The sequence below is a fragment of the Melozone crissalis genome, unplaced genomic scaffold, assembly GCF_028551555.1.
Source record: "Melozone crissalis strain CALT ecotype California unplaced genomic scaffold, PUWL_Pcris_2 ptg000026l_1, whole genome shotgun sequence".
In the NCBI taxonomy this organism is placed as follows: domain Eukaryota; kingdom Metazoa; phylum Chordata; class Aves; order Passeriformes; family Passerellidae; genus Melozone; species Melozone crissalis.
In genome coordinates, this window is record NW_026535804.1 from 3,120,401 (window position 1) to 3,143,658 (window position 23,258).

Sequence of the window (23,258 nt, forward strand, 5' to 3'; positions counted from 1 at the left end):
CCCCTCTGCTCCCCCCTACCCCAAACTATTGATTTTCCTTCCATTTCTGCTTTATGCAGCTTCAGGCAGAGTTTCTGCACAGCTGATGGATGCTGTGTGTGTTGTTGATCTGAACTGCAATGTTGACAGTCAAACTATAAATAGTACAGCACCATGTTCTAGTAGAAGTAGCATGGCTGCCACCCTCCCCATGTCTTGCTTTAGCCTGGAAGACTCTCTCAAGCGGCTGCACACCCAGAGAAGACAGAAACTCCTTCTTCCAGCAGAGATACTTGACTCTGGGCTCAGGATTTCACCAAGTTACTTAAGCTTAAAATTCTTGCTTATTTCAGTCAAAATAATTATCATCCTTTCCTCCATGTTCCACACCCATCACCTCAACTCTGCTAACCTCCCATTCTCAATCCTGGTTTTTCTCCAGCCAGGAGCTGAGAGAACTAGTTATGTTTAATGCCAGATTCAACTCCTGGGAAGCTCAAGACTCTGACACAGTATGAAGTAAAACTTCTTAACTAAGGTTCCTGCTTTGTTTTTCTTGTAAGACAGGAAAGAAAGTTCTATTTTAACAATTGTGTATTTATCTCTCCAGCTTGGAGGCTAGCTTAGATTATGTGCAATAACTGTGTGAAAAACAGTAGTGGTTAAATGGTTCAAAATTAGTAAGAGTATCTAATTTGTTTCCAGTTCCTTTATTTAGGAAGTCAGTGTAAGGACTGTCTCCACTAATTACTGAGCATTCTGCTAGAGGGCAGCTGGTTTAAAAAGCTTTATTTGTCTAGTTTCCACCAAGAATAACTGTTATGTGTTAAGAGTTAAACTCATAAATCTGACTGTAATAACACTATATCTATGCATTCACAGAAGTATTTTTGTATGTTTTATGCAGTTTGATAAACTCTAGGTCACACTAGTTATGTTAGCTGGTTTTTGCTGGGCTTTTTCTTTAAACAATGAACTGTTGGAATGATAACTGAGATTAAATTTACAAAGCTTACTGTTTTTCCAAGGATGCCTTTTGTTTGCACTACAAACTTGTACTGAACTGACATTGCTACTCTTCACTTAAAATAAAGTATAAGTAATTTTAAGTACTTTGATCTCTTCCTTTTTCAGGGTAGGGAGTAGAAGGATGTGAGGAGGATAACTCTAAAGTGGACAGGACGCTTAAAATTTTAATGCAACTTTGAAAAATCATAGGCCAGTACACTTTTAACACCTAATAAAGACTGTCAGGCTGTCAAAACCAGTATAGAGAAAGCACGTCAGAGGTGCTTACTGAAATCAGCTACTTTTGCCTAGCATTCCTAAAAAATCTGGGATAGTATTTATCCTGGGCTTAAGCTGTGAAGATATTTCTCACAAAGATGAATCTCTGTGGAGATGTCTGAACAGTCAAATCTGGAAGCAGAAAGGTGCTGTTTCCTATGCTCTGCAAAACAGAATTTTCCTTCATCTTCAAAGCATTAAAAAGACTCCCCATGAGACATGTGAGAATCTGAATCCCAGGCTAATCTATGAGGGATTTTATCATTTTTAGGTACCTCATTTTATCATTTTTTCTTTTGCAAAGTAAGGGGAAATGCAAATCCTGTAACAAATAAGTGCAGTGGAAGGTACAAGACAAACATTTTCACCGCTGAAAGAGGCTGAGTCCTGTCCCCCAAGTTTCAAAAGGAGGAGGTGTTCATCTAATGTCTCCAGTTAGAATTTAGTTATAATTTCACTTGCTCCCACCTTATTTTTTCCCAAAACCACCACACCCAATCTCCATCCCCTGTGCCCGTGTCTGGTTTAGAACAATAAAAGTCAAAAAGGAACATGGCTGTCTACATGTGGTATCAAAACTAGCACTAGTGACCAGAGTAGATGCAGATTCCTCCCAAGTGCACTTCCACACACAGGCCAAATAAATCAGCATCAGTTACAATGGTGTTCTGTCCATGTCTGACTTTGGTTACACATACAGTCAAGGCCTGAATACTAATGGAAAAGATAATGCTCTTATTAAACAATGTAAATTCACTGCCTTACAGCCAGAGCACTGACTCGTACACAATGCAGTTCTTTTCCAACAAGAACCACTCTTGCTTGCACTACAGCTTCACAGGGAAGCAGGAAGCACATCTCCCTGCCCGTGTGTCTGTTCTGACCAACTGCACAGGGCTGTTCATCAATACCCCAAAGCAATATTGCAATGCAAATGTGAAGCAGTCTGAATGCCAGTCTCAGCACTGGCATCTCTCTAAACATGCTGTCAAAGTTGACCTGTTTAATAAGAATTAATACTGCCATTTTTATTGCAAGATTTCTGTCATTTCTTAACCTACTGCAGCAAAAGGCACTTTTTGGGGAAGACAGTGAACCCAACAGCAGCTAACTGCTGCAAAAGTAAGCCTGAAATTAAATCCTGATAGAACCAAAAAAACCCAAACCTACAAACAGCACAGAATAACTAAGCATCCAAATTAATGAACTAAGCTTGAAGACACGAGAAATTTATTAGGAAAGAAGCTTATTTAATATTAAATGTTCAATGACAGAGACAATCAAATTTGTAACAGAAATTCAAAGATACTTTATTTCCATTTCTCATATATCAAGAAGCTAGGAATTGCTTAGTTGTAAAAATGGGATTCATTTTAGTTCAATTCACACAAATACTAAACATTTATTCTTGTGTTTTAAAGTCCAAGAATGAAAACTTGCAATTAAACACTGAGCAAGCCATGTGTTCAGGTTATGTTGGTTTCTTATCTTAAAAAGTCTTAAAGAAAAAGAAGGATACAGGACTTATATTCTCAGTAGCATATGTGCTATTATCAACACATCTTTTTGAACTCTGGGAGGAAACACCAGTCCTGAATTAAATTTTATTAAAAAAAAAATCTAACTCAACTTTATATTTTTCTATGCCACTACAGCTTTCTTTCACCTCATTTAATAGCAGATCTTCAGTTTAAGCTGTCTTCCACTATCTTCGCAGACTCTTCACACAGTAGTCCTATAATGCAAAATTTTGGGAGAACAGACCATTAGACAGCATTAGGAGCATTTTGTTTACCATTCCTATACACTCGCCCAGTTGTTAGCTGTCATCTTAACTCTACAAGAGCATCACCATTGAACATGACTGGCATTAGAAGCAATGATGTAGCATTAATGGTTTAATATCAACATTAAATGTTTAAGAGTTCCTAGCATACATAATGCAACTACAGTAACAAATTATATTGCAAGAAGCTCATTTATCAGCTGTCACCTCCACTGTTAGTTCCTGATTTCAGGAATACAACTAAAGACCTTCTGTAAGAAAGCTATGTCACGAGTGGGGAAAAAACTTCAAGTTACCCTTTCAATACATAATTGCCTATTGCTTAGCTGCTTAATTTCCCACAAATAGTTTCCAGCATACATTCCTGCCATCAACACTGCCATCATTTGGTGGCATCTGTCTCTGCACTTATATCTGCCTTACAAGCCTGTTACCAGCCATTCCACTCTTCTGTGCTATGGCTGACTGCACAGTCTCCTACACAGTAGGAAATATTAAGCACATACCTCTTAAGGACTTGAATTGCATTGAAAGTAACAAGGCGAATATTATGTAGTGTTTATTGCATTTTAAACTCTTTAAAGATATCTAATTCTGGGCAGCACTGCATCCCTACACACAGTTGAAAGAAAATTCCATTCTGTTAACATCAGATTTACAGTATTCACACAATACACAAAAAGTCCTTTTCACTAGCTTCAAAATCAAAAACACAACAGTAAGCTTAAAGATTACAGGCAACAGCATTCAAACATGGATGTGGGTAGAGAAAGGAGTACCTGGCATGAGTACCTGCTTAGTTTGACTGAATCCTTGATTTTTAATTTGGCTTTTCATGGGCCGCTCACAACACCAACGCTGTGTGAGGTATGGTAGTCAGCTGCAATAATTCATAAACCCTACACTTCCATCAATCCAATGCTACTGGCTCTCGAGTTACAGAACAAACTGCATTAGAATGCAAGGCAATAAAGCAAAAAAACTAGAAACATCCTTGACAAAGAAATACTAGCAGTTTATATGAAAACAAAGTAGTCCAACATGTGCCTCAAATATTAAGTATTTAAGCAAAAGTTTCTGCTGATGTACCAACACAATATGGACTTAAATACAAAACCAGTTCAATTAAAAAAAAAAAAAAAGATAACAAAATCCCTAAAAATAAAAAAGGGTAATTAATTTTTCTATGGTGACTATATTACAAATATGTCCCAAAGAGGCACACTAATGGGGGCATGAGTCTGCTACAAAATAGCTGAGACAAAACAATGTACCTCAAAACGTTTTGCAGGACTACACTGTCATTTCCTTCAGAAGGTGCTTTAGTTTGTCTTCTTACTTGACTTAGTTCCATCTTCATCTGTGCATACTTACGCTGCACTGTTAAACAGTAACAAAAAGCCCTAATCAAAGTTTGAAATAATGCACTTACCTCTGTCTGATCTGAGGTCATATCAGATCAGTTTTAATTGGACTGAGTGTCACCTTCAGATTTAATGTCTTCATTGGTCCCATTGACCTCATTCTTAGTCTCACTCTCCTTCGAGTCTGTATTTGTGTCTTCACTCTGTTTTTCTCGACTACTGGACTTCACACTACTTTTTTTATCATCAGATCCCCTCTTTTCTGCCATGAAAGAAGACATTGACCATGGATTTCAAAGTAAAAACAAACATTGCACACGTGAGATATATACTGCATACAACATGGGACAATTACATTCTATAGCAATAAGAGTAATACTCAAAAAGTTACAGAAATAGGCATCAGACTACCATGCTGGAATGGAGAGGGGACAAAATAAAGGTAGAAGGAGACAGTATAGGGTGGGGGAAGAGGAGAAAGGTCAGACCTCCTAACAGAGGCAGCTACTCAGCTCTCTGTCAAAATGAACAAATTGGAGGTAAAGAGGTTAGGCAGATGTGTAATTATGGTGCATGGCTTCCTTACTTATTATGGGACTCTTTTGGTCCCCACGTTTTGATTTCTGATTGTGTATGGCTTGCTTTGGTTTATAATTTTTGTTAGTTATGGTTCTTGAAAAGGAATCAGAAAGGAGTGGTGGACAATGCTTGACTGCATAATCAAAGAAATTTATACTTGCCAGTTAAAAACTAGCAATCTCAAACTATCAAATACTTTGGGAAATAATATTAAGCACTGACAGCTTTGAAGGCGGAGATCAGTGATGACCAAAATTAAATTTGAAGTTGCACATTTGTCAGCATTGTTAATTCTCAATTTTATAAAACCAGCAGTCATTTATAAACAACTCATTAAAAGGGCTTGGGGAGATAGCTCGGAAGATATATAAAAAGCAATCTTTTTTCAAAGGCAAAGAAACAGCAAGCTGTGGGGGAAGGAGCCCACAATTTGATCATGAATTGGGAAACTTACTGAAGTATTTGCTACACTAAAAACTCAATCTTCAAAGAAGGAAGGAAGCCAGAAGTAAAAATATTTCCATGGGAAGAAAAACATTCAGTATTAGAGCTGCGTGCCTCATCTGTAAATTCAGTATTTGCAAATTTAATAAAAATACCAATTCCTGCTGTATTATTTCACACCATAATATTCAACTCTTGCTCAGTAAAGACACTCTGGAGAGAAAAAAGAAATCCAAAAAACCAACCTCTCAGATGTCATCATACAGAACAACATTCATGCTCTTTTTTCTGATTATTCCCTGCTATCTGGGCAATCAAAATAAATAATATAAATAGATAGATATATCCCTGACACAGGAGCACACAGATGGAACACTCTGAAAAAGCTATTTAAAATAACATTATCACCTAGACTGGCATAACACACTTTTATATTCCAGGACACAAAGCAAGAAATTAAGCTTTAAAAGAGCAGCAACATTCCAACTTCTTTGTTTTATAAGACTACCAAAGGATAGGGTAAAGTCCTCACAGAGAAATGAGGGCAACTGCCTAATGACCACCAGTAGTGAGGATTCACCTGCAGCAGCACATCCAGGGCAGGGTGCTTGAAGCAAGCACAGGGCAACATCACCCAGCTCACTGAAGGACTGAGTCAGTTTGGGTCTGTCTGCCCTCAATTTGGCAACTCGGCAGGTAGATTGCACTCTAACTAACCTTGTTAAAAAGTCTTCTTTTTGTGTCTTAAAGGTATCTCCGGTGCACACGTGGATCCACTGAGGAATAGTAGTCTTGTTTCCCCGCAGAGGACTAGTAGTCAGTCCAATAATCTTATCTTCTGTCCTATGTAGATATGGTAGATCTTAATAGCCCTATGGATGTGCAGTGTGCAGGGTTTTGTTCTGTCTTGTTTGTGTCTTGAATATGGTCAAGAGGATAATTTTGTTCAAGGTTAAAAAAAAACTGTGGTATGAAAGATCAAATTCTTCTAAAAATTTTAGTATTAAAATAGGTATACCATACCGAACCTCCAGTTTGCCAAGCAGAACTGAAAAAGTGTATTCAACAAATAGCCCAATAACTTTCCAACCCCTAGAGTATCTGCAAGAAGTTAAGTTCCCCCACTGCATTTTTAATCAGTAAGAGAGAAAGCATATAAAATTAGTTTGCTGTTGGAACTGGATGTATTATTTCAGCTGTAATCTATTAGGTATAATCACATTCATACTGACTTTGCTTCCTGATTAAACACATGCACATTTTTCTGACTGAGTTTGTGTGGGCAACTGAGATGTGTTTTATGAGAATTCTTATCATGACAAAGTGAATCGCTTTACTGTTCAGAAAATCAAACATAATATCCAGTATTACTGAAGTGTTCTGGCAGTATTTGCTGAGGTTTAATCACTAACATTAAAACATGATCATAATTATTTTTATGTAAGTATCAGAATCTAGATTAGGGAAGACAGAAAGCCAAGCCAAAGTGGTCTAGAGGCCCATTCCAGTATTAACTCTTCATAAAATGAAGGTACTTGGAAAATAATTTTTGTTTTATTAAAACCCCCTATTTATTGCATCTGCTCTGAAGTTTGTTTACTTGAACAGTAGGTGCACTCTACTGGTTTATATTAAGCTAATGCTCAGCTGGTGTTTATGGCTGGTGGCTCCTTTCTTTAGCAAAGGTATCTCTGACACTGAAATCTGTGTCTCAAAGCAAGTGCCCCCATTTTTGCTTTTTCTTTTTTCTTATAACCTTGGTTGCCGTCTTCTATGGCATCTTAGTGAACAAGAAACCAGGACTTCTGAATTTTTCAAGTGTGGGACTAATTTAATGTGCAATTGTACACAAGTCTTGGTAAACTGCTCCTTGGGGTTTTTTTTGTGTTAATATTCATGTTTATAAAGCAGTCTGAGATATCCAGATGAAAGGCACTACCATGAGTAGTTACAGCCTTTGCTGCTTACTTTTACAACTGCAGATCAGTGGTGGCTAATAAAGACAAGTAGATTCTGAAGACAAGATTCCCAATGTAGTAAGTTAAGATTTAACTTTGAAGTTACTATTTGTGCAAAAGCTACACACTTCAAATATATGAATCTCTAAAAGCTTTATTCTTAGCTACCTATCTAACTACCTAACTACCTATCATTGCAAATATGACGATGCAATGGTGCTTACAGCTTCAGTACAGAAATTCAATGTTGCCTTAGTAATTACTACTGGGTTTGGTTTTTTCCCTCCTTCCTTCCCTCCTCTTTTGTATTTTTTTCTGTTAGAAGACTTTCCCAACAAAGGGAAAAAAATCACAAACTTCTTCAGCATTACAGTCCTGTTCTAAGGCTTATTTGTGCTTTTACAAATGTTAGGATGGCATAGTCAAAAAAAAGTAATTGATTTTCCCAGGTGGGATTTTCATCACAGCTCATAGCATCACCTCACTGTTCTCATTTCTGGCGGAAGAAAGCAGCAAGCAGAAAACAAAACAGCCAGCAAGGAAATCAGTCAAGTTAAAACTAAAAATACTTGAGACGTTGAAGAGAGTTCACTAGCTCCTCTATTTATGGGAAGATTAATGAAAGAACTGAAAAGCTCAAAACCAGACCAAATTTGAAGAAGTAAGAAAACAGTTATTTATATGTATAGATAACAAGCATTCAGGAGAATAGGACATTCTTCACCAAGTACCAGAAATCTGTTCATAAAGCAGGCAAAAATATCAGGTAAGAATAGTAATAAATGGACAAATACAGGCTACAACACTGAATCTGAGTTTAAAGCCTGCACATCATTTCCACTGCCAATGAGCAAGCAACAAAACCCACTCTCTTACACGGCAAAGGAAAATGAGAGAAGAATCAATACTAAAGGTGTCCCATACTATAAGCCAGAATAATTGAAACAATTCAAGGAAGTCAGGGAAGAGAAATACATGAAGCATCACCAACATTTTGGCAACTAATCCACTGGATAAATACAGAGAAGGGTCAAGCAGACAGGCCTATGCAACCCAGACACATGCACAGAGCACCTTTCATTCCAGAGAACCTCAAAAGTACCTTAGAAACACAATTGTTTCATCCATTACTGATGATCAGCCCATGAAGTGGGGTGGCTGTTTCGGACTGGCCATTAGTCAGCTCCCCACCAGAGCCAGAAGTATTACGTTCCTATAGAAGTTCCAAAAGACTTTTAAAGGGGGAAATTTAGCATTGAATTAGTATCTTCTCACAGAATGTGAATCTACAGCGTTCTCACTGTAGCTCTTTGTAATCCTACCTAAAGTTTCTGAGCTTCAGCCTCTGGTCACCGTGAATGCTGTGATACATGGCGCCTACAGCTACAAAACTGTTTCAAAGACTAACACAGCTTTCTGTTCAGACTCACCTGAATACTGACAAAGCAAGACTCACTTTGTTTAAACAACAAACAAAAAAAAAACAAAAGGAGGAAGGTGCGGGGGGAAGAGCAGGAGACTGGGGAGAAGGCATAAATTGTCATTTAGAGCATCACAGGGATTCTGCAGTATTTATCTTGAACTGCATTTATAGATTGGGGAAAAAACTTAAAAGCACTGTTAAAAGAGTAATAAAGGAAACATGATAGTGTTGGGAATTAATAGGTCATACAGGTGAGAAGCAAGGTACCAGCCCCCCACAAAACATGCACCTGCAAAGGGTAATTGCAAATATCCACTACGAGTAGGAATATAAGACATTCACTCTTAGAAAATGATGTTTACAGGCTTATGTTTTTCTAAAGGTAAACAGGTCTTAAAATATATAAAAATCCTTGCACACTTCACCTGCAGGCAAACTGCAACAGGTAAGAGAAGGACACTGGGGTGCAGGTATGCACACACACATGTAGTGACAGTAACTGGAAAGAACAAAATCCTTCAAATTGCTTACAGCAACACACACACCTCTCAGAATGAGGTCTGATTTGGTACTAAGAACTTTCAGGCACTCACTGAAAAGCTAACAGCTTTTGAGACTCTAAGAAAAGATTCATTTCAGAACTTGCTAAGAACTCAGTCCTTATACAAACATACCTTTTTCTTTTGACTTCCTGTCTTGTTCTCTCTCTCTGCTTTTGCTTCTGTGCTTGTAGGATTTTCGATCCCGGCTTTTTGACCGTCTCCTGTCCCTACTACGAGACCTGTGTTTCCTTTCTGATCTATCGTGGCTTCTGCTTCTCTTCCGATCACGACTCCTTAACATTCAGACAGAATTTCAAAACGTAAATCTCAGCTGCTATTCTCTATCTCAGAATATACAACAGTAAAACAGCAGCACTTTAAAATACAGTGATTGCCTGCAGAAACCAAATCTTAACATATTGTATAGAAATGTTTCCCAGTACATAAGAAATATGCCTCTTTATTTACTGAAACACTTAACTACGTAGTTTAAAAGTATCTACAACCATGAAATAAAGACCAGCTGAAGGAAGAAACAAGAAACTGTATTTTTGGGGAACACTTTTGTTTGCTGAAAGCTCCCTCATAAGCAAAAACTTGCTTATCCTTAGAACCAATAAGGTATGTCTTCACTTGAGAAGAAACACCTAAGTGAAGCTAACAAATCATTGATGTTACTCAGGCTGACAGTAAGTCCCCACAAGATTTTTACCTTTTGGAAATTTACCTGAAAATACTTAAGAGACACACAGACACACACAGAGGTACCTGCTTCGTCTTCTTTCTCTGCTTCTTGACCTTTTGTGGTCTCGTGAGCGGCTGCACCTCCTGTCAGATGTCCTGCTGGAATGCCTGCTCCGCGAGCGGCTCCTTTTGCGTCTCTCTCTATCACGAGCCCTCTCTTTCTCCTTTTCCTCCTCCTCACGTCGTCTCTTCCTTTCCCGCTCTTCTCTTTCCCGCTCCCTCTCCTTCTCCCTCTCTTCTCGTTCTAGCTTCTCTTTTTTCAACCTTTCATCACGGTCAGGCTCTTCTGTTCTTTTTCGTAACTTTTCCTTAAAAAAGGAAGTTCACAGGAAGAAATGAAGACTACTCAAGACACTTAAGCTTACAGATTCTGAGGATGTAAAGGCCCAAACTTTTAAAACAGGTCTGTTTTATCTTCCAAACAAAGGACAGTACTTCCTAAAATCCCTGAAATGAAAATCCTTTGTCTTGCAGAACCTTTTTTTGCCTGTCACTCTCACAACAGAGGCCACACTACATTTTCTTAAAAAGACCATAAAAATTCCAACCTGAACCAGCATCTTTGCTTGTATCTAATGTCACAACAAATCACATCAGTGAAAGCACAATGCAGGATTCCATTTCTTGGGAGTGTTTCACCTTCTTGAGAAAATTCACTGGACAGCCTTTTATGTACGTCAGGAAACCTCCAAGCACTTTTCATTTCAACAACTGGAGGAAATACTTACTTTTAAATCTTCTACAGTAGCTTTTATTTTGGCATAACCCATGTGCTGCTTGCCCATTAAGTGGTCATCTACCCTGGACTGTGCATCTCCTACAATTAAAAAGGCTCCACAAACTTCACAAACTTCCATTTGTTTTTCCTGGGCTGCAAAGCTCTCAATTGTCTGAAAAAGAAGAATATTTGATACGGCAAAAGAGAAGTTTTAGTCAGTGAAGAGGTTTACAACTATTTGTTACTGTTGTCAAATCCCAAGCTCTACTGAAAGTTGAAATCACATCTGCCTGCTTTATCTTTGGTGCACTGCACCCCATCACAGAAAAGAGAGAGAGAAGAGGCCACCCTATGCCCATTCCCACATGGAAGGAGCCCATGGAAAACCACAGAACCATTACTCACTGCATTAACATGCACACAGTTGTATCTGCAGCTTCCTTGCAATATCAGAAAAATTAAAGTTTTTCTTTTAAAACTGTTTTAAGATATCTTTGGCATCAACTGAAATGTCAGGAGCTGCAGAACTACCATGGAATACACCTCAAGGAATCAAAAGGCTAGAATACTACATCAAGAAAAACAAAAATAAAAAAATACTGGCTTCTATTTAAAAGTATGGTGGTCAAATAAAACCACTGTTTCAACAGACATAAGAGAAGTACACTGAAATTTCAACATAAGCCCAGGTTCATGAATCATACAGCATGGACATAAACATGCTGTGTGCAACATTTAAGAGTTCTTAAAAAAAAAAAAGTAATCATGCCTATCAACATTTTTACAAGTTTTTACTTCATTAAGTATGCCGCAAAAAGTAAAAACTAACAATAGTCCCACATATATATCTCAAAAAGTAACCACATTTTAAAAAAATTAAGGTATTCATCACACCTTTAATATGCTTCATTCTCCCACAAATCAAACACTTGTTAAGAGAACACATCAAACATTAAAATGCATTCTTCACCAACAAAAGAAAATAAAAATCACACCACAAATAAAGTCAAACAAAGCTTTATATGTTCTTAATTTCTTAAACGGCTGTTACAAAACCCAATCCACCAATTTTTAAGCATGTTTCAAATAACACACAAGCAAAACTAAAAGAAAATATCCCTATTTTAATAAAAACCTTTAAAGGAAAACAAATTAAAAGTCCTTTCCCAATTAGTCACTTAAAGCAAAAAGTATGCTTCAAATCTCTTCAAGTAAAAAAACTGAGTCCCAATGAAAAACATCAAACCATATCACACCCAAGAACATGTTAACAAGACAAAGTTCAAATTAACCTCCTCAAAACTATTACACCTTTTAAAAAACTTTTGCTATGAACGCATTTCTACTGGAATTATCAGGTTTTTTAACAAAAACAAGATCTCTTAATTAGAAACAAAACCAACAACAAAATTTTCAAACTTTTAATCCTTCCAGCCATTGTTTCAATAAATTGTAATGAAGAACTCTTCAGTGTTGCACAGAGCAACAAGAGCTCTTAAAATATGGTACAGACATAACTGAATTTAAGAATTCAAAATGAATTCTTAAAACAAGAATCTCAATTTGAGCATTTAATTAAATGTAAAAATAAAATCTTTAAACTTAAGCTCCTTTTTATTAAGAACTTGATACTTAACACATTCCCTCTGATTTATGTAGCTCTGAGAGTCAGCCGGATGCCAGTCACAGCCCTGACTCAAGCACCTTCTGTAACAGCTTCTCTAACAGTATAATTCTAGTGCAGAGGTCACAGAGCAAAGTTTAACTGAGACCTCAACCAGAGGAAGGTGAAAGCTCTCCTCCAGGACTGCTGGGTGAGTAATTTCATAATCTGTGTGCAGGAAGCCCACTCCCAAGACAGAATGCCTAATCAATACACTGGATTATCACAGCCAAATGTCCTGTTAACTGTGTAATGAACTCTACACAGACCTTGCATGCCTTCAGTGGAAGAACATGGTTATTTAGAATGTACTGTGCACCAAACTTTGATATGTCTCACAGAACTATGAACACATGACTTACTGAAGTCGTAGACCTCAGCAGTTCTCTCTCTTCCTTTAACTGTTCAACAAGTTTCATCATTCCTTGTGCTTCTTCCACCTTTCCTTCTGAACCTAGTTCTTCAATCTAAAAGGCAATAAAAACATTAAGTTTATTTTTTGATCAAGTAACAAAAGCAAGTGATCTCTCTCATGGGGGTTAAAAAGTTCTCACCTGTTGAAGCAGTACATCAATTTTGTCAGTTAACACCTGAATCTTCTCTTCGTTTTTACCGGTAGGTCCAGCTCCCTGTAAAAAGTGCAAGAGTGAGCTGGGGCTTTTTTTCTTTCCTCGTTTTTTTTTTTTTCTTTTTCTTTTGTTAAAATAGCTTAAACACACAAATGTATGTCTTCTCATATTCCAGAGACACTTTGGGAATAACCTCCCCTGGCCTCTTCTCCCACAAGAAGCTCCTAATAACAGTCTAGTCTACTATAAAACACTCCTCGACACAACTTACTCCACCCTTGCTAAGTCTAGTCACACTAATTCCTCCCAACTCAACAAAAATGTTCAAGATCCTGGCCCATAAAAAGTAAGAAAACTGTATTCTAAGTCCTAACTTTAAACTCTGACACTTCCATGCAGCTCTTACATATCTTTGCAGACATTTGAGTATGACTCAGAGGTTCTGTACACTTTACATTTCAAACTCTGAGCGTAAAATGCAAAAAGAATCTCACTTCAGAGATGTACTTGTTAGCAGTGTCCTCTCTGCAGGCTGCTAGAACAGACTTTTTGCTGCACTCCCACATCTGCTCCACAAGTGGCATCTCTCAACTTGATACTGTCCACAGCTCCTTCTGAAGCAACTGGACTTTGTACAGAACAGTGAGGTGGGGCAGCAGAAAGAGCAAGGCTGTCCTGGCAGTCACAAAACCCAGAGAGCACAGGCCACAGACACTGTTCCAAATCCATCATGGGGAAAGACACAGCTTGCTAGCGCAGGGAGGGAGGAATGTGCCACTAGAGGAGAGAACATAAACTGATGTTGTCAGGGTAAAGGCAACACCTGACAGGTAGAGAGCAGATACTCATTCTGAGGAAACAAGAGACAGTTGTCCCGTTCCTCGGCTGTTTTTGATGGCCTGGAAATGCTCGGGATGGCCTTGGGACAGCCCGCGCTCCAAAGGATGAAAAGAGTCTTCAGGTTTTTTCTCGGTCTTCAGTGTTTATTAGTTTTTATCTACAAGATTTTCTCCCGGCCCGACAGAGGTCCGCACAGCGCGTCAGCCATGGACACACTGAGAGCCCTCGGGGCGGTCACTTATCTTTATACCCAAAACTATGTATAAGATATTTAACCTATTTTCCCCAATACCTTTCACCCTTATTGACAAGTGCACTTTTAGTAAGAACCAATCCCAAAGTGCCACCACCACCACAGAAGATGGAGGCCAAGAAGAAGAAGAAGAAGAACAGGACACGCCCCAATTCCTCCATCTTGCTTCTCTAGACCCCCCTGTACCAAAATTCTAAAGCCTGTGTTTCACACCATAATTATCCTATCCCTTCACCATTTATCCCAGTGAGATCCTCCCATCCTCATACAGGTGTCGTCTCCTGTGCAGGATCAAAGTCCAACCACCAGACACTTCTGGCAACATTCCAGGACCTCCGAGCCCCCCAAGGGTTGTCTCAGTGACTCTGCACATCAGGACTGCTGTGCTGAGATCCCACAGACAGTGAGAACAGAGAGGGCTCTTGGTGACTCTGGAGTCACCTGCCTTGTCTCTTAATGCCAGATACAATCTTGTGGCTAACAGGCAAAAAATCTTAATTCATCAGGAATCTTCTGGATAATAGTAAGTTTCATCTGAATAGGTAAGCCCCTGAAGATCCTATCTACAGGAAAAGCTGCCTCACTGACTCCTGCAGACTCACCCCAGAAGACTGTTGGTTCTGTGAGAGGGCCAAACGAGCGTGGCCCCTCCGGATCCTGCGCTCCACCTCTGCAAGCAAGCTCTGCAAATAGCGCAGGAAATCCCTCTCATAGCCCACCTTCATAAATCGAGAGCTCTTCTCATACCTGAGAAAAGGTTTTAAAAATGAGAGCTCACATAAATCTCTAATAGATGAAAACTAAGTAACAAGACACACAGTATTATCAATTCTTGCTCACAGTAAGAGAATACGACATATTTAAATAAGTAAATTTTTATTTAAATAAAAATTTAAATAAACTTTTGCAAATAAAAAGAGCAAGTAATTCGTAATGTTTGGGCTGCTATTAACAAATTGCAAAGATACCAGAAACTCCATTTACTTTAACATATCAAAAAACAAACTTACTGTTTGCGTAGATTTTCATCATGAATTTTTTCACAAGGACCTAAGAAGACAACACAAAAAGCTTAAGTTTGCATTCCTAAATGTTGTACCCACATTCCACCAACATTTGTTTGTGCATCATGACAGAACAGAACTATAAACATTTCACAAAGCCTTTTATGCTTCTGCCTTTCTGCTTCCTTTGCTTGGAGCTTGAAAGACACACTGAAGAAAAAGAATGCCAACATCATTATGTAGTTATAAAAAAGAGACTCAACATATGCAGTCATGATAAAAAATAAAATTTCCAGATCAAGTTTTACATCAGTAAATACAAACAATGTAATATCCTAAACACCTGGGGCTTAAAAAAAAAAAAAAAGAACAGAAAAAAGAAAAATTACATATGAAGGGAAATTTCATCAGGCACTTTCTAATTTCCAGGGTTCTCTGCAACACACTGGCTACTTAAAACAGATCTTCAGAATAAATTAGGAGGTATGTACCCTGAGGTCATGAAGGTGACTGTGTTAAAATTCCTCACCTTCCCCAGACTCTCAAACTCTTTAACAGACTTAGAAACTAACACTAAGACAAAAAGTCTGGTTTTGCTAAGTGAACATCTCCAAAATATATACTACATGTAGCCATCAACTACCAGCAATTGAGAGCTGTTCTTTAGAAATAACTATTACAGTAAGTGAGTCTTTTACTTTAGGTAAAGCAGCTCAATAGTTTATCACACAAAACCAGGTTAAAACCCTGCCCAGGCAGAGTAACCCAAAACAGAAACTGCCACTTGAACAGGAGAAAAACACCCCACACCCAGCAACTTAGCTTACATAGTAAGAAAAAATTTTTAAGAAGCCTTTCAACTTAGACAAAGTAGGATCTGGAATAAATATTACTTTTACCACACTGTATCACTGGCAACCCTTGAAATGAAAAAAAAAAAATTCAAGTGTTTTGACAAAGCAATTAACAATAAAAACATAGTTTGCAAACAAAAGCTCAACTGTAACTACTTTTCCGTGAATAAAAATGTCATGACTTACAAACTTACCTAAATCAGAACGGGTGTTTGTAAATAACTCAGCTGGGCAAAAGCCACAAAGATAGTATTTGCAAACCTGACAGAAGAAAGAAACAGGCATCATTTTTTGCCTCTCGAATTGAAAATTTTATGCAATTGCTTTTTATACTAAAACACAAAGTTTCAGTGTCAAAGTTTCCTTTGAACATAATAAAATTTCTAGAAATTTTACACACCCTTTATCTTTATATTTCTTGGCAGCAGTAAGTGCTACAAGATGCACTTTGATGACAAAACACTAAAAATCTTACTTTTCCTTGTAACAGTTCTTAATTCTACCATTAAATCTAAATATTTAAGATTAAAGTGTCATCAATTTATAAATTTTAAATATTTAGTATTTCCAAAGGAAAGGAATGAGATCAGAATGGACTATTTAGTATGTTTCAGTGAAATTCTTAACTGTGAAAAGCCACAAGAGGTGAGAAAAACTGGCATGGAAGCATGGAACATGGGACTACTCTGTGTTCAGCCTTCACTTCCTCAGAGCTACTGGCCTGGAGAACCAGAGCTACCTGCACTAAAACATTTGGTACTATCCCAAGGACTTTGATGGCAATTAAAAGACAGAATTATCCAGAAGCTTTCCCACAGCACTGTTCTTACAATTCCCTATTTTAAGAATGATAGCCAACAAGACTATTATATACCTCTTCAGGCAGAAAAGGCATTCATTTTAATCTGGTTTCCTGCCAACTAGAAAGAGTTTGGTTTGCTTCTCCACAGCCTGGTTGTACATTATTGAGTCAGGTTCTCTTTCTGATAACAAAAAAAGACCACCAGAAATTTCAAAAACCCCAAAACCCACAAACTTGTTATTCTAGTCAATAAATACTTACAATATGATGGGAAAAACCAGCTTTTGCTAAAAAGATTATTCACCCTCACCCATGAGCATGAGCTTAGCTAGTCAAGGTGGTCAGTTCCTGAAGTTCATGACACAGAAATATCTCCTGTCTATCAATTAGAATGCAAGGGTAGAATCAGACATACTTTCATCCCTAACTTAATAAATAATCATAAATAATTAACTTTTCACTAGACCCTCCCCACAGATGTGACTGCCATTAATTAAGGTGTAAATCCAAAACTGGCCTGGACGTTCTTCCAGCACCTCCTTTACATGACATCAATTTAAATTTTGGCAATCTAATAACTCCAAATGCATTACAGCCTAGTTCTAATCCTCTCACATACCCTGTGAACACAGACTTGGACTATCTTATCTCCCAAGATACAGACTGAAGTATCTGAAGAAATGAGGGTAAGGACTGAAGCCCCAAACACCACCACCTCACAAAAAAGCCTGTGATACCCATTGATCAAATCAGACCAGCCTGATTTATTTTTCCAAGCTAACTGCCAGACTGCAAATCAGCCCACGGAAGTTCAAACTCTCCTGACTGCTTTAAGATTGCTCAGAGAAACAACCAGGCTTTCTATTAACAAACCATGGAAAAGAAACACCAACAAACAAATCGCTTATTATGTAATTTGAATACTTCTCCCCCAATCCAGGTTTGGACACTGGTACCTATCTGAAGCAATTTAACAAGAATAGTTAAGAAAACATGTGAAGTGACTTTTTTTTTTCTTCTCAGAAGGAAGGAGAAAGTTATTGGACAAAATCTGATTTCAGAATTTGCTCTTCTTGGAAAGCTGCAATATCCCCTGTTTTACTACAGTTACTTCAAAGGAGCAGTTTCTGGGATGGATTTTTCTGTTCAGTTTTTCTGATGGATTTTTCCACAGAACTGTAATTTGTCTATACATTCTCTTCTTCTTCCATTTTCTCATACTCACATCCAGGTATAAGGATCAGTGGAAAGACATTTCCCAAAATATTTCAGAGAAGGATTAAACAATTTCTCAAGACACAGCACAGTAATGACAGTCTAAGCACACCAAATAATTAAAGGGGTTGTAGAATATCTTCTATCAACCAAAAAATTAAAAAGTGGCCCGTAACAGTTTAGAAACTAGTAGTAACAAAAGAAGCAAAGGAAAAATTAGAAGTATGACGAACAAAGCAAGACACCCATCCTCAATAAAACCAGAAAGAATTACAATTATTATGAAACAGCATTACTAGGAAAAGCCTCTTTTTATGAACTGGTTGGAATAACCAATACTGAAATATGAGGTTTAAACGTGCCCTACATTGTATTAATTATTTATATATTAAAAACCCAAAACAAACACAAGCTATATCAAACAAACAAAAAAACTCAAACCCAAAATAATGACAAAAACCACACACACAGAGCAAAAAGCTGCCATAATTTTCTTCTACAAGCTCTAGATGCTGCCACTCTAGCACTAGGATGGTACTCAGTGTATTACTTGACATTCTCTCCTAGGAAGCAGCCTGCAGAGAAATACTCACTTCAGAGTGGTTCAGACTACTGTGGCTGAAGCAATTTTCTTCCCCTCTCATACCCATTTCATTATGCTCTTCAATTTTATATGCTTCAACAGGAAAATACAACCTGCTGGAATTCTGCAGAATCTTGCAGGTATCACTCCAGCTCAGCTTCATACAGTGCAACATCTGCCTTCCCAGCTGAACATCAACTGCACTTTCCATCAATCCTAAGTAATCAGTGGTGAGTGGGAACAGTAAGGGCCAAGGAATGGTTTAAGCATCATGGAACCACTGAAGGACTGAAACAGATGTGACTGATGAGCTCCAGCTGGCATCACTCACCCATGGTTTATCAGCATGGCTGCACTGATCACAAGCAATATGAAAACACATTCCACAACAGAAAGTTTGGTGGGAGTAACCACCAATGCAGGTAACGAGCATTTAATTTACTCCTTTTGCAGAGTTATTCTGCCAGCTCTGCTAGCGAGAAGGGGCAGCAGACACGTGTGAGTGTCAAAGTGCTGCTGCAGGATAAGCCTTTGAGACAGCCTGGGTCTCAAAGCCCTAAGCACTCACACTTCGCTAAGATGCTACAACAGGGATGTTGGAACTTTCCATTTCTTCCTCGCAAATTCACTAATCCCTGAAATCTCTAGCAGGTGGGAAAGCAGCATCCTTTACATCCAAGTGCAAAAAGTTAACAGCAAGAACTGCAAGCTCAACCGGAGTTTGGGAAGCAGTTCAAAGCTCTCCCATGTAAAGAAGCTGTTAACAGCTCTATATTGTTAGTGCTTCTACATTAACGTGTTTCTCTTCTGCAAGAAATTTATTTACTGATAGAGAAGTATCTCTCTAACAGTAATAAACAATTACAAAAGCAAATTCCTTTAGAGAGACAATTCCTAGTAAAAAGGCTGAGAATAAAATTCAGCAGGCTGAGGCTTACACATTAAAAACTAGTAAATTCCTTCTCATAGTTGAGTTCTTTGAATCCATTAAAGCTCACAGGCAGTAGATATTTTAAGAGCAATGTCCACCCACCCAAATCCAAACATCAGCCCTTCTCCAGAATCCACTCTTAAAGATAAATGTTATTTGTTGTAGGAAGAGTATTAGTAATGAAAGGTTAAGTCCTCTCCCTCCATCCCCTGGAGGATTAAGTCCTTAAATTCTACCTAGATACAAAGCAATTTAGGTTGCTGGCATTCTAAAAGCACAACACATCATAAATAGCTAAAATCATGCCATCATACTCTGAATACAAAGCAACATTTGGAGAAACTGCATCATCAGAGATGATTGCTCACAGTTGTTTGTCTCTAACAGCTCTTCATCCCTCTCCACTTTCTGAAAACCCTGAGTTTGCCTTGAAGAAGCATCAAAATTTCAAACCTTACAGGAGCAGGGGCAGCCCATGCTGTGCGTCTTGTACTACAGAACAGCCTCAGAATTCTGATGCAATTATTATTTCTGTAAGAACTTTTTCCTCGCTTTGTGCAGGCAAGCAGCACATTAAAGCAGGAAGGTGTGAATCAATAAAGAAATACACTTTGTCCACAGATATGATAGTAAGCAGAAAGACAAAAATACACGATACTAATAACTTCTTCCTGCACACAAAGCCTTTTTGCCAAAACCAGGACTGATCACCTAAAGACATGCCACCCTAGAGAAATATACCAAAAGTGGAATTCCAATTTTTAAAGATTAAAGGCTTTAATCATGTCAAAGTTTTATAGTAAGAACTTAAGCTCTAGAAATACTTTTATAATATATGATCTACATGTTTCATTGGCACTGCAAATAAATCACACACCGAGCTATCACACCCTCTGCTTCCACACTTTCCACTTCCATCTTGTATTTCACTGCACCCTGCAGTTTCTGACGGCCACGTGGAGCAATCTCCAAAGAATAAGCAAAATACAGATGAGCTTCTTGGTAATCTTCCACATTCAAAACCGATGAAATGTGACACAAAATCCTATACTATGGGATCAATACAACATGCTGGCATTGAGCAGGTTGCATGTTGATCAATGTCTAATCTCAAAAGAAATTACAGTAGCAGATGTATTTCACCTGAAAAGCAGGACAGCAAGCAGAGGAATTAATGTTACCATTTGAACCTTATCTGCATTTTCTGTCTTTTAAAACAAGTGGCATTGCAAATTTAATCTTTAGGTGACAAAGAAAGTCAAAGGGAGACATGTGTTTAACGGCAGTAATTGTTGGGGTTTCTGACCTCATCAGGACTACAGGAATCTAGGAAAACATTCCTTGCAGAAAGGTTGTATTTAATCACAAATAAAAGCAGAAGCAAACAGCAGCAGATCCTGCAGGACTGAAGGCTCAACCCTAAGCCTGTAACTTTCCCCCTGCTCTCAGACACAGGACAGTGCTCCTTTTTTGAACTGTCACAGGACTGGCAAGGAGAGACAAGGCCCTGTTTTTGTACCAACAAAACTGAACAGCTCAGAGACGGAGTCATTTGGTTGGAGTCAAACTCTACAGCCTAAAGCCGTAAGCGAAAAGAAAAACTGAAAATACTCTGTGATTTGTTCAATTGAAGATGAAGAAGGTAATCTGAACTTACTAAAAGCGAATGATGGGGAAAACAAAAACCAACAACGAAGTCTTTCTCACCTTAACGAATAAACCAAACCAATCACCTTATCTGTTCTACCTGGGCCAACATGGCTCAAGCCATTCACCTTGTATTCCATGTGTTTCACCTAACTCCTCCTTATTTTAAATTCATAATCAAAGGAAAGTATCTAACCGAACATTCAAGCAAATTATTTTCTTAATAAAGTAAATCTAGAAACACATAAACAAGGTCATGAAAACTTCCTGAAATCATGATTTCTTCCTGATGTGCACTGCTTATCTACAGAGCAGCATTTTTCTAGGGAAAGAACGGTTCCTCACACTTGAAAACTCTAAGGTAAGATAGGTATTGGTCCTAAGATAATACAAACTCAACCATTCCAAACAAATTCAAACAAGTATTGTCCTCCTTTATAATGACCTAAATCCCATATAAGAACATGAAAACATGTCTTGATTAACATGATTTAATGCAAGCATTTCTCCCTCCCCCCAAATAAACAACAACACAGGGGGAGGAGCTAAATGCTTTGTGCAGCTTTAACCACAGAAATCCCTGTCATTCAAGACATAAATTATTGTAACTGTGACACTTTCTTTTAACATACATCATTACGAAAAAAAGGTATCATGAACGGGAGAAAATAAAATTTAAAAATTCCTCAGTGTTCATCTCTCCCCAAGCAGCAGCTATAGGAACTCTGTAGGTACCACTGAGTTTTCCTGAAATAACTTACAATGCAACTATAATAGCCAAAACTAACTCATCATTCATTAAAGCTCAACCAACTGGAGAAACCCCAATTATTATTATTATTAATAATAATAATAATAACAATAATAATAATAATAATCTTGTCCTGTTTCGGCTACTTACTGCAGAAAATGAACAAACACCATATTAACAAAAGTACGTTAAGTACTCCTAACACAGTCTTGTTTAGGATAGTGTCCGTCCCCCTCTCCCAAGCAGATTCTTCTGAGTGAGGAAATACAGAAAGAATCAACCTTTTCTTAACCAAAAATCTTAGGATTTTTCCTTGTAGTACAAGCTCCAGACATTAAAATCGGTACGCGCGTGCCTTCGTTTTTCCTCCTCCAATAACATCCTCAGAAAGAGATCCAGATACATTTATCTCCCAAACTCGAACATCTGTCTCAACCCCCTTCGTGCAAGTCAGCAGCTTCCACTCAGAAGTGTTGAATTCCTTTAGCCGCCCCGGGAGACCCCTGCCACCAGCAGCTCCCTGGAAACCCCCGTTCCCGTTAACGGCGGCGCCGGCGGGCACAGCCTTCCCCCGAAGACACCCAAACACCGGGGCTGTCCCTCCTGCAGCCCAACAACAGCCCGCCTGTGTCGGGACCTTCCTCCTCCTCCTCGGTGAGACTCGGCGCCGGTCCCGCGCACGGCCAGGGCCGGCCCGCCCCAGGCCGCCATGCAGGGCCCAGCACGGAGGGCCCGACCCGCACCCCGACAACCCACGCGGAACCCCAGCTCCGGCCGGCACGCCATGCCTTCCCTCTTCCCCCCTTCTCCCTCCTTCCTGCAGTTGTCCCTGGTCAAGAGAAGCCGCCCATGTCGCTCCGACAAACCCCCGGTTCCGCGCAGTGCGCGAGAGCAGCGGAGGGAGGAGAGAGGCGGCCCCGCTACACTCACACTCTCGTGGTCCCACCGCACGTTGCTGCGCTTTTCATCCGGGGCCAGGTTCCTGTCCCTGCCCATGAGCTCATCGAGGAGCTGGGCGGCCGATATCATCGTGAGATGCGGGCCGAATCCCCCTCGCCAGACACCAGCTCGCCCACCTCGCCCCGACAACCCGCGCCGCGCCTGACGGAGACAAAATGGCGGCGGTGGCTGGCCCTGCCCACAATGCACCGCGCGGGCCGAGCCCGCCGTGCTCCGCTCCCTCACGGCGCCTCCGCGCTGCCCAGCCCGAGCAGCCGTGTGGCGCGCAGGAGGAACGGGGAGTCCCGACAAATACCGGAACGCGGAACCACCACGGGCGCGTGTGGCTCCGCGTAAGGGGCAGCGGGTGCCACACAGACGGC

General features: G+C 39.2%; 1 protein-coding gene across 4 annotated transcripts; it reads right to left on the reverse strand.

Annotated features, from left to right (window-relative positions):
* Positions 1-2,474: 2,474 nt before the first annotated feature.
* Positions 2,475-23,052, reverse strand: LUC7L3 (LUC7 like 3 pre-mRNA splicing factor). Of its 4 annotated transcripts, XM_054278611.1 has the most exons (12): positions 22,867-23,052; positions 16,202-16,268; positions 15,160-15,199; positions 14,752-14,896; positions 13,042-13,116; positions 12,850-12,954; positions 10,835-10,996; positions 10,131-10,414; positions 9,495-9,655; positions 4,538-4,678; positions 4,327-4,432; positions 2,475-3,001 (listed from the first exon to the last, which is right to left on the reverse strand). In XM_054278611.1, exons 1-12 carry the CDS (start codon positions 22,963-22,965, stop codon positions 2,989-2,991), a joined length of 1,398 nt encoding a protein of 465 aa, XP_054134586.1. In that variant the 5' UTR covers positions 22,966-23,052; the 3' UTR covers positions 2,475-2,988. The 4 variants fall into 4 exon arrangements, with proteins under 4 accessions (XP_054134586.1, XP_054134585.1, XP_054134588.1 ...); XM_054278610.1 differs by having other exon boundaries at positions 2,475-4,432; XM_054278613.1 differs by lacking the exon at positions 4,327-4,432 and having other exon boundaries at positions 4,485-4,678.
* Positions 23,053-23,258: the final 206 nt, after the last annotated feature.

Coding starts and splice junctions, on each gene's coding strand:
- LUC7L3 (XM_054278610.1), bottom strand. CDS start 22,965: ATGATATCGGCCGCCCAGCTCCTCGATGAGCTCATGGGCAGGGACAGG. Junction 13,117..14,751: donor AGAACCAACAGTCTTCTGGG/GTGAGTCTGCAG, acceptor CACTTTTTACAG/GGAGCTGGACCTACCGGTAA. Junction 10,997..12,849: donor TGCTGAGGTCTACGACTTCA/GTAAGTCATGTG, acceptor CTTCTTTTTCAG/ACAATTGAGAGCTTTGCAGC.